This window comes from Gavia stellata, chromosome 2 (genome assembly GCF_030936135.1).
Source record: "Gavia stellata isolate bGavSte3 chromosome 2, bGavSte3.hap2, whole genome shotgun sequence".
NCBI classification, from domain to species: Eukaryota; Metazoa; Chordata; class Aves; order Gaviiformes; family Gaviidae; genus Gavia; species Gavia stellata.
The window spans coordinates 42,214,247-42,226,480 of NC_082595.1; the positions used below are offsets into that span (position 1 = coordinate 42,214,247).

At 36.5% G+C, this 12,234-nt stretch overlaps 1 protein-coding gene across 1 annotated transcript in view; it reads right to left on the minus strand.

Annotated features, from left to right (window-relative positions):
- Window positions 1–12,234, minus strand: part of LOC104264024 (nesprin-1-like) — a 231,113-nt gene that overhangs the window by 144,736 nt on the left and 74,143 nt on the right. The window contains exons 32-41 of the mRNA XM_059828180.1: window positions 11,857–12,084; window positions 11,224–11,322; window positions 9,315–9,502; window positions 9,081–9,204; window positions 7,937–8,103; window positions 6,507–6,660; window positions 5,587–6,215; window positions 4,711–4,890; window positions 2,337–2,487; window positions 557–715 (exon numbers count right to left, since the gene is read on the minus strand). Of these exons, the coding sequence (XP_059684163.1) occupies window positions 557–715; window positions 2,337–2,487; window positions 4,711–4,890; window positions 5,587–6,215; window positions 6,507–6,660; window positions 7,937–8,103; window positions 9,081–9,204; window positions 9,315–9,502; window positions 11,224–11,322; window positions 11,857–12,084 (2,079 nt within the window). The remainder of the gene's footprint in view (window positions 1–556; window positions 716–2,336; window positions 2,488–4,710; window positions 4,891–5,586; window positions 6,216–6,506; window positions 6,661–7,936; window positions 8,104–9,080; window positions 9,205–9,314; window positions 9,503–11,223; window positions 11,323–11,856; window positions 12,085–12,234) is intronic.

A 12,234-nucleotide genomic window follows, 5' to 3' on the forward strand; every position in this document is an offset into this window, starting at 1 on the left:
ATAAACAAAAATCCTATGTGACTGTTTCTAAAAATATATGTATTTTTTACTGGGAAGGAGTTTTATGTTCAAATAAACTTTATCTTCAAAACAGCTGCATTTATCTTTCTTATAGAATGTAGGAATTTGCTAATGAAGAAGTATAAATATGAAAATGTAAAATATTAGCTTTTATATTATGTTTCTCTGCTATAATGTTGTCTTTCTCAACATATTCACATCTTTTATGGTGTAGCTTAATACAATTTACTGCCTAATTTATTTAGTCTGATTTACTTTAATAAAATAATACTGGCATACATTAGGTGAGAATCCAATCCAAATTTATACTCTTAACATTCATACATTGTTGTAATACATAATTTTCAATATATCACATGGATGTCACAACTTTGTGCATAAAATGGATGCCAAATCCCTATGATTAACCCTTTGAGATATACTTCAAAGTAAACTTTACTAAACAATTGCGCTCTAAGATCCTAAGAAAATACAAATACTGTAACCATAGCCCAATTTAAAAACTGTATTCCGCATATAAACACCAGACTCTTACATCTAGCCATTTGTCCACTGTACAGTTCATATCTGTTTTTACCGCAGTGGGGTTGCAGTTATACACTCTTTTCAATTCTGCTAACAAATGTTTTCCTTTATTGGTGAAAGTATCCAGATCTTTTTGTTTGTCACTCAGATCATTCTTGGCAGCTTCATGCTGTGGACATAAATATTTGTGTGTTTAATGAAGCCTTGAAGAAAGAAAGAAAAATCCAGTTCTTGAGGCACCCATCCTTAGCCCTGTGGTATATGTTATGCATTTGATAATTCTCTTTCAGCATACCATCTAATGTTTAACTATGCTACAAAATACAGAACAACTGACATGGTTTTCTCATGAGCATAATCAAATAGTATGATTGTTCTTATAAATGAAGCACATAAGTGGGAATAATAAATTCTGAATTTTTCCCACTTGGTAACCAGTTATCTTGGGAACTTAAGACAATTTTTTTTTTTCTATTATTCTTTTTATTCTTCAAACTCTACATGTCTAAAATTGAATAATAACAACCCATCATTGACTAACTAGTATCTAAAATCAGTTCTGGAATTACTGCAGGGTAAACAGAGGGTGTTGCAAACAAAATTTAGAATTGTAAAACCCATCACTCCTAGATAGTCTGGAAAACAAAAATACAAATGTGTTCAGAAAGGAATTAGACAAAATCTTCAGGGCTACTAAGTTCGCAATTCTAGGCATAGGGAAATCTTTAAAACACTGTCACTGAACAGGTGATAACATACTGAGAAAGGATCACAGTAAGCATCTCATACTTTTGTCTTTAACAAGTATTACAGATCAGCATTAGAGATAAGCTACTAATCTGGATGCAGTATGGCCATGTGGCCATGCCTACTTTATTATGGTAGGAGTTGTGCAAAATATTTATTGTGCTCCAACTCCTTCAGGCCTAGATGTGGCCACTGTGGTAGCAGGGAATACTCCGCAGCCCAAGGCTCACATTAAAGAGAGGAATCATATGGAGGTTATGTGCATTTCTTTGTTAGACTGGCAAGCTCTGTTCTGGCTTTCAGTTCTAGTTAAAATATCTGTTAAAAAGAGGCCATAAATGTGCATGGTTTAGAATGAGGTTTATTCAGATCTGACCGAAGAATTTTTAATGAAGAGTTCAAAAGGCTTCCAAATGAAATTACCCTCCGAATGAGCAGAAAGAATTTAACTCAGAACTGTTTTTCGTGACAGGCTGATGGATAGCAGAATTTAGAATTTTAGAAATGAATGTAATGCAGGGATCCAAATTCCTTATCTCTGCTCAATGGTCAGCATCAACATTGTACCCATGGAATAAGTTGTCTTAGGGAAAGAGACAGACATAAGCATTGCGCACATCAGAAATGCGTGCAATTCGTCTTCTTTTGTTGACTTTTATCCATTAAAAAAATTACCCAATATGGAAAAATATTCAAGTACATTGGCTGGAAATATCCTCTCATACTATGATAGGAATATATTCTCAAGGTATTTTATACAAAGAGCAGATAACTTACGCTTTCCATATAAAGTAACATTTTGCATTTCTAGGTGTTAAGATTATAAATAGCAACAATCAAATACACATTAATGGATCTCACCAAAGTGCTGAAAGGACTATATTCTTTCCTCATCAAAACCAGTACAATTTAAGCCCTGAATGTCAGTGTGACAAGATTTGACGGTAAATTCAAGGAACTTCAAACACAGCACCTTTCAAACAGAAAAATCCATCTAAATCAAAGACCATTTAAATCCCTCAAATGAAAATATATGCAACTACCTTTGATAAAGTTCGCCTGACATCTTCATGATCCTTCCAAATGGATTTGATCACAGAAGTACTGTCAGCACTGTCTATGACTTTCATTACTGTTGACTTCAAGCTCTGATATTCCTTCATAAGATCAATAAGAATGCAGGACTGCTCCTTTCTGTAATGTGAAAAAGCTGTGTTAGCACCATTTGCTGTCATGTTTCTGAAGGAAAGAGAATGTGACGTAGCGATTCACCATGGGAAAATCAGGATGCAGTGCTAAACATGTTTTGGGCAGCCAAAGAAATCTTAATATTTAGGTTTTACAAATCATTGTGGGTCCATACATCACAAAACATCTCACTGAAGAGATAGTATATGAATCTCCATCTCATATATATCAGGTATCGAAGGAACTGACTTGAGCAAAAGGAAGACTGAAACTGGAATTCAAGCTTCTCACTTCCTAAGTTTAGCATCTTACTGACAGGAAACCACACTATAATGATGCTGGCACCTGCAGCTCGTTTTCTCTAACACGGAGTATTTTTTTGGGTAAAAAGAAGCAGAAGTAAAGACTACAGCAATGCAAGATAAGTCTGACTATTTTGTCCTCCAGTTGTCAGATGCATGCTTTTGTGTCTAAACAATTACATTCAACTTACCTGTCGTTCTGCTGAGAACAGAATAACCTGCTACTAAGAACAGGCCTAATATTTTTTTCCACTCCCTCTCCAGAAAAGTTTATTTCTGCTCAGGCAATGGACAGAGGAAAAAAACCTATTCAATCCATTCCTGGTGTTTATACTGAAGAGGGAGAAGGAAGACTAATACTTTGGATATGTTTAATTGTAGAACAGTGTTTGCAATGAAAGGAATTTGGGAAACATGACATTGCCAAGAAAGAGAGGTTATCGCTTTAGGCTCTTTGAATGATCCAAAGAGCTCTCCAAAATAATCAGGTTCAGGAGGGTCTAAAATTGTGTCTATATGAGAGAGAAAGCAGTTAAAAATAATTAAAATTAAATTAATAATTTAAACAAAAATTAACAGTATTTTTATATTAGAAAGGAATCACGAGGTACCTGGTTTTTAGATATAAAGATGGCAACAACTACCCCAGTACATGAAAACTGGACAACTCATTTACCCTCAATAATGCATCTATAAAGCAGGGACAGCTATTTTATGTTTTCTTTACTACCAGGGGGCACATGTATGTGGAAATTACTTGGTTTACTATTATTAAGGACTTCTAGAGGTAAGAAAAATGGGTTGCAGCAACATGCAACATGAAATACAAATTAGGAGCAGTGCTGAAGAAAAAGGAGCAATGGCCATTTTTAAACAAAGCTATCCTTTTCTTCCACTTAGTTCAGATTTATATATCTCTTAAAAATGCACTAGAAAACCAGACAATTCAGCTGGAAAAAAACACGAGAAATGCAAGTCACGTAGCTGTGCATTTTTTCAAGACGGAAATAATACACAGATCTGGATAAGGAGCAGGATATTTACAGATGTCTGTATGGTGTCAATCAAGAAAATAGAATAACAGTACAGTATATAAACTAAAGGGAAAAAAATCATTTTTCAGCACAAATGAAAATTTTTTTGAATCATCATTCCCATACACCAACCCAGCAGTTACGTGGGGATCACCAAACTGCATATGCCCATTGAAGCATTAGCCAGGCTTAGAACTGTTTTGCTTCTGCACTTAGACAAAATTCATGTACATTGAGGATGATGTAGTACTGAACGAATCTATCACTTAATTTTACCATGCAAATTTAAAAAAGAACGTTTGAAGAAGTTTTCTTTAAAGATGATGAAGAGGCAGCTAAGACAAAGAACAGGGTAAGATGATGCTTTCTTTAGTTTCTTTAGTTCCTTTATCAACTTCCATTGATATACAAAACTGTCTTACATCACTGATTATACACTAATGACTGTTATGAGCCTGGTCCCTTGGGCAGACAGAAAGACTTAAGTCTAAGAATGATTTAGGACCACTGAATATAGGGTTGCCAGAAAGACATATCCAATAGAGAAGGAAAATACATGCTAGAAGGAGACTGTGTACTACTTGGAGTGATAGTGAAATCTCAATGGAGATTTCTTACCTTTCAGGAGAGTAAACAATAACACGCAGCTAAAAGTGCAGTATATCTATAAGTACTGTCTTGAGGACGTACCTGTGTCTTTATTAATAGTATAATTACAACTGGTACAAATATCCTCGTCTGTACTGTTTTATCTCCTACTCAGTATTTAACATACAAGCCCTGTTTTTTATTAGGATTAATATGACAAGAAGATATTAAATGTAAATAACGGTGTCTCTTCCCCCACTAAAAGAACCCTCTCCTTTCTCACCTTAAGTCTAAGATCTACTTACTTTTCATGTATAACTTTCTTGGTATCCTCCCACAGAGATTCTAAGCTATTTATTTCTTTGTCGATCTCAGGAGCAAGTGTAATATCTTTTTGGGCTATTTGTTTTGCTTTGTCCATGAGCCACTGGAGTTCATGCTGGTGAGAATTCAATTCTTCATCTAACTGGTTAAAGGTCCTCAATCTGCAAATTAAAAGGCAGGTTTCAAATTTACTTATCTTCACTTTTTTGCGAGAGAAAAGAGGAGAAAGGAAGACTGAAAAAGTTGCTGTTAGAATTACTGTGCATGAAGTTCCCTTTTTCTAACATTTCCTACAATATCTTCAGAAAACAAAGTGTTATCTGGATTTTTATCAGTGTTATCTGGGCTCAGAATGTGATTTTTCTGATACATATACAGCTATGCAATTATAGAGATATACATACACCTTCACCTCACACAGTGACTTGGAAATATACTCAAATATTTAGATTAATACTTTATTATAGTAAGTGTTTTCAATTCCTTCAGCACGTGTACAGTCTTCAATTCTGTAAGAGTAGAGATAGTTATGTTACATGGGATTTCTAATAGCTGTTTGGAGCTTGGATTCATTCGGACAAAATAAATCTCTGAGACAAAGATTTTCTTGACTGTTCTTTCAATATAAAAGATTAGCAGGACTTGTTAAGTGTTCTGCTCATGTTGTCCCTCTATCCAAACAGCTCACTTACTTACTTACAAAATTTTATGAAGTAGATATATGGACTCATATATGCCCGGAAAGAAATAAGGTACCCAGGCAGAAAACTCACACATGCCTCCAATGCATCATAAGAAGTCTAGAGACTGCAAGTAAATGAAGAAGTGCCAATCTCAAGAATTAATACTGTTTTTACCTTTGCTGGAGGGCTTGTAGTGTTGCCTCTTTCAGGCCCTCCTTGTCAGCCTTTTCCTCAGTATCTTCAATACTCTTCAGTAGCTGTTCCTTATGTTCCACAAAAGATCTTCGCAAGGCTGCAAGAGCCTCTGCCTCACTCTGTTTGGTTCCCAGCAGGTTCTGAACTGCCTCCAGTTCCAAGCACAGATTATCCACCACAGCCCTGCAGGAAGTCCTCTGTTCAGAAGTGCCGTGTTTTAGATGATACTGGGCCTTAGTAAGGGAACCATCCAAACTGATGGCCACAGATTCCAGCTTGTTAAGATCTTGAATAACATCATTGAGTTCCTTCTCCAGTAATTCAGATTTAGCTTTATCCATATTTCCTGTTTTCTCCACTGTCTTCCTCAGCTGGTGAAGCACTCCTGACACAGCACTATGGAGCTCCAGGAATACCCTCAGCTGATCCAGAGCCTCTTGTCTTTGGCAAGTTATTTGTCTTGCCTCTTGTAAGATCTGAAAGCAATCTTCAGTCTTTCCCTGCAATGTTTGCTGGTCCTCTGGGCAGCTGAAAGAACACAATTTATCTACGTGTTCCTTCAGACTTTGTAACTGCTGTTTCTTACTTTCAACTTCCATTGTGTGGTTCTATGGGAAAGAAAGAAAATAAGGCTGGGTTTCTTCTTCAAATTAAAAGCTCGGAAAACATTTTGGTACTAAACCTATGAGCAAAACAAGTACTACTGAGGGGTTTTCAGTAAGAACAGTTCAGTGTTATAATTTTGCTTTAAACTGGTCAAATAACAGAAATCTGTATGTGACTGCAACAGCGTATTGGTTTTCAAACAAATAAATAACCTCATGCTAGTTTTAGATGAATATTTATCTGAATGCACTGTGCAGTTTCTCTGTCTTTAATATTTACATCCAAAAGTTTACCTTATTGTGAGATGCAGCTAGCTGTTGGTCAGCTGTGTTTATCTCTGAAGTGGCTTGTAGTTCAGCAAGAAACTGCTTAATCCAGTCTGAAAACCTGAGTAGGAGTTCATCAAACTGCCCATGCTCAGTAACAACTGATTGAAGGAAGTTGATCCTATAGGATGTCAGAAGTAAATATGAAAGCACTTGATGTAAATTAATAACTTCCCATAATCAAAACCACAGCTGACTGGACACCATTAAAATCAATGCCAGGTGGAAAAAAAGAAGGAAACGTTAATTTATGTTACAAATGTGATGACTGCTGTGTTGATTTCTTAACTGGGGAATAACGTAACACTTGAAAGCACCACTTTGGCTCTTTCCTGTTTCCACTGTTTTATTCATATCAGCTGTTAGAAGTGCCCCAAACAATCCATGTATGTTCTTCAATTTTTCTTCATGGGGGTGGTCCCAGCAAAGAGAATGATATTGATGGAAGCTAAACTTCAATTTTCAGACATAGCAATCCTGTTTGCCCTATCATCTGCCACACTGCATGTAAGGTGAGAGTCTCATGAATTTAGGCAGGGGATGAGTAGCTGCATGCTCAACTTCCACTGAAGTAATTGAGGGTCAAGTCTGCTCAGAGGAACAAAATTCAAAGGAGGAATGTGTCCAGAGGAGTATTCAGCACCTAGCAGAACTAAGCTTCTAAACCTTGACCTTAGAAAGGGCCTTGTCATTTACCTTCCCATTTCCCTTAGAAATTCTCTACATAATTTTTCAACATGAAATGCTATGTAGAAGATCATTATATCCATACAAAACAATGATATTGATAAAGCACCTAGAAGATTATGTCGTTGATCAGGGTCTATTATTTAAGCTTCTTTGCAAATAGTAAAATTTGTACATTCATCACCAAAACAATTGAAATCTAAATACATGATAAACATACAGTTTCAAAAAAGGAGCCAGTGATTCTGAGCCTAACAAGAGCCAGCAGCCTAACAACTAAGCATTTATAGTATTTATGGCAAATGAAAACTTCAAAGTGGGTTTAAAAAGATAATAGTGTGGCTTTGCACAAGAAAAAGCATAAAACTGAAAAAATGAAGAGCAGATATTACAGATTTTGGAAGTAACTTAGGAAGTTACTTGGGAAATTTTAACTGGGAAAACACAACTTTATCTTCATTTCCTGCTCCACACTCCTTCAAACAGAACACTTCTATCAAAAACAGGGAGAGATTATGCCAAAAAGACAGCATGATAAATCTGTGGGATTCCCCACACCCCATTCCTGGGAGCTCAGGTTTCAATATGAATCTTAAACTTTTGTTTTCCTAATGGTAATACTGTAAAAAACTATGTTTCAGGGTTGGGATTCTTCATCTGGATATTGGTTACTCTCATTTAACATGTAAAAAACATTCTGAAGCACAAACCTTTTATCAACAGTTTGTGGTAAAGCTTTCCACCTCTCATCCAGCTCTTCAAATTTTTCTTTTATTGTTTTCACACACTGTTTGGAAGCTGTTGGGAATAGTGACTCATTTAACTGTAATAGTCTCGCATAGACTGAAGCATGGGACTCAACATCTGCTCGCAAATCCTGAGAAAACAATGGTATGTACAGCCTTTAGATTAAATACGGCATCATATTATGCAAAATAACAAAAATAATAAAAAATCAGCTAGGGATTTCCAGTACACCACTTTGAGACAAGTGAATGAATACAGTCAAATCCTTGGAGGAATTGAAGTCTATCAGGACAAGCAGATGCTCAACGCCTCTCAGGCAGCTAAATCTGCAACTGTAATTCAGTAAGGATTCATCAAAGTGGTTTTTTTCTCCTTTAGGACATAGTGTGACCTTTCCACACAGTTCTACTGCGTGATGAAAGTGGGTAAAATCAAGACTAAGTTTTGCAATATACTTTGTGTGCAGCAATAGAATTGTGAGGAAATGTCTCAAATTGGCCTAAACAAAACCCCAAAACTTAAAATAATTTTCCTTCTCTTCAGTAATATTTGAAACTGAAATTATGGACTCATTTGCTTTATGGAGGGTGTAAAAGATGCTACGTTTGGCCAACTGCTTCATATTTATCTAAAAACTAATGGTGACAATTCCAAGGGAAGGCATACTTAAGAAAAGGATCAAAGTCTTCAGTTTTAAAAAAAAAACAGAAATCAGACTTTCACTGTGAATTCAAAACCTTTGAGCATTTTGTCATCTGAGCAACTTTGCTCACATGCAAAAAAAGGAAAGTAGCATTGTCTAACAAAAGAATTTCTCTAGAGAAAGGATCCTCTGGCAAGCAGACCAACGTCCTTCCTCGACAGATAATAGGATATACCAGGGCATTATTTTTGTTGAGCCGGCATATTATATTTGCAAATAACATTCTTCCTGTCATTTTTTTTGTCTTTCATAAATAACAACAGCAATAATGTAATACTTCCCTAGGACATTTCCAAAGCCCAGAATCAAATTACTTGTCAGACTAAATTGAGCAAGTCCATCCTTTAAAAGACACAGAAACAAGCCAGGAAATGTAGGGGGACAATCTTGCAGTTGCAACGTACCTGCAGTGACTGCAGTTCACCTTCCAGTTTAACTCTGTCAGCAGAAACATACTGCTCTGAAGGCCTGGCTGTATCTTCACACCCCTCCAACCAGGTCAGGAAGGCAGACAGCTCCTTCTCCTGCCTAACAAAACCACAACGTAGAGTTACCAACTCAAGTCATCCCCTCAGTCTCACACACTGACTGCAGGAAGGTCTCTGTGTCCATCATAACAGACATGAGAGTCTACTCACTTCTGCCACTGAGCCAGAAGAGTGTCTAAAAAGGTCTGTTTCTCTCTAGCATTTTCTAGCACCTTTTCATATTTCTGCTGTAATGCTGTAACCTCCTGAGCAGCTTTTTCTTTGTTGGCCACCTTTCGGGCACAGGCTGAGAGAGAGGCCAAAGTGTTGCTCAGTTTTTCCACAGTATGACAAAGGTCCTAATGAACATGTAAAAGAAACACAAGTCACATACATAAACAACAAAGCTATGGTAATGATGGTGGGAAAAATTCTGTACTTCTACTTGAACTCTGAAGCAATACTACATCCACCAGATCATGAAGTCACTGCATAGCTTACATTTCACTCAATTCTATCCTAGATACACATGTCCCAAGCATATCAATCAACTAGCTTGTAGTGGGGAAAGACTTTCCTAAGAACAGTGTTAAAGAAAAAACAGTCAGCAACAAAAGGGTCAGAACTTCTGAATGGGTTGTGACGCAGCATGATCATGTAGGACAAAGCTCCAAATTCCCTAACATCTGTCTAAGAGTTGCTCTAATTTATACATATACAGTAAAATACAAAAGCTTGCTCCAACACGGTGAGGACTGCCAGATCTGCAGCCCATGTCATGACATGGGAGAGGTAGGGAACAGTTACTGTGAACTGTCAGCATTAGCTAAAGGTCTTTTTCATAGAAATGGCATCTGATGTTGACTAGACTTCTCAGTGTTGCCATTTCTAGAGAGCTGGGAAACTTGTTCATATGAAAATGACTGAAATGTAGTACAATGAGTTAGAAAAGCACGAAATGAAATAGATTTAAGTCCACTAAAGTTCCAGCTCACAGGTGTGCAATAATAACAGTAGTAATGGTTATAATTACCGTCATAAAAGAAATCATATATAGGAGGAAATGTGAATTACACAGGAACAAGCTGCTTTTGTTTAAACTAAATAATAAAAAATAATTTCACATTAGGGCATTGGATCATCATGATCCCATAGGCAGAACAAGCCTACTCAGCATATTCATAATGTTTAAAAGCCAGTAACGATAATGATTACATGTGCTGTCTGAATAAATTCTCTATATGCAAAATATTTTTCCTCAAGATGTAGCAAGCTTTTTTGAAGTGGACAGGCCAGGTCTTCCTTGCATACAGTCTTTGCAAGTAGTTACCTCTAAGTTCAGAAGAAATTATATGTATTTTAGTGCAAGAACAATATGATTAAAGTTTTTACAATATTTTCTTATAAAGGAAGATAATGATTACTGTGGGAAGAACACATCACAAACTTATAGACACAGACAAAAATGTTACACCAAATTCCCTGAGATTTGGGATTTTTTGTAGTTTGAATACCAATCCAATATTTGTTTTCCTTTTGTAGTGGACTGAACCAAGTGTCCAAACACCCCATGGATTTCTGGCATCACAGATAGAAGTTTGTCATTTGAAACTCTGTCCAGTCTCTGCATTTCCAAGAAAAACTACTTCCAAGGAGATTTTTTTTTAAAAAAATCACAGTTCTTTATACCAAGACCCAAGTTTCACAAAAATCTTCGAGGAAAAATGTCTAACAGACAGACATGTTTCTTATCTATTTTTCATAATGTTTTAGATGCATAACATTAAAAACAAGAACCTGAAGGACTGATTCATACTTTTCATCTTTCCTTTCTCTAGAGTGAGAAAAAAACTCTCCAAGCCTGTCTGAAATGGTGAGAAGAAATAGCTGAGGAAGCCTGCTTAAGCCTTCCCTGGGGCTGCCCACCCTGACAGGCAGCCCTTGCCTCCTCCTGCCTCCACCCTGGGCTGTATGGCATCAGACAGCCCCCGGTCTGGAGGTTATTGGCACTTCTGTGAGGACATCAGTGTGGCACCATTTCTCCGGACTCGGTGGTGGGAATCGCTGGCCACATGCTCACCGTGCAATCCTGAAGAGCTGCGTATGTTGCTACTGATGAAGAGCATGATGTGAGAGGCTCAGCTAGCTTAGCTTCAAATTCAGACACTGCCTGCTGCACCTATGAAGAAAAGGCAAACCAGAGAGTCTAAAAACAGCAGGAAATACATAAATAATGCTTTAAATAACATCTTTTAAATATTTGGTGCTAAGAGAATATTATATCCTAAGCTTTTGTAGTGCTGAGTGCCTTTTGAAGTTAAAAGATGCTAACTGTGCTCAGCTCCTTGTGACTGGGGCAATAATATTTAAATTATTTTCCTTATGACCTACTAACAACTCAAGATTGAAGTTAAAGTGTTTATAAGAAGTATGGATGTGGTTTATTAGTGCAATATCCGGGAGAATCACTCACACTGTTTTCTAAAAGACAGCATAACTTTTTTAGTGTGTATATTTTAGTATCTTTCCGAACCTGCCTTTTAAGTCATTCGAAGCACAAATTTACATATAGAAGTCTTGCAATTACCATACAAATCTACTCATATATTCTAGTTCATCCTACTGTAATATGCATTTCATATTTAATTTTGGAAAAATAAAGAGTAATTCTATAAATTGATGCAAACAATCCATTAGATTTTGCATTGTCTACCTGTTCAAGACTTTCTTCATATTTCTGTTGTGCTGATGCATTCCCTGTGATTGTTCTTTCCAGTCTCTGTGCATGATCTCTTAGCTCTTCCCAATACCTTTTGACCTGAGTCAGTTTGGCTTTAATATGTGCACATTCTCCAGAGGTAACAAACTGGGAAAAAGACTCAGCGTCCTCTTCTAGTTTTGAGATTCCAGTTATTTTACCATCTATTTCTTTATTAATAACCTAAAATGTAAAGTAATAGTAAATAAAGAAGCACAATAGGTTTTTAATTATCAGAATAATATTTTCTACCTCCCTCTTTTACCTGAGCTACTAATATTCTTCATTAGAAAAGTGAATAAGAAGAGAGTTCATTGACCACTTGAAATAACT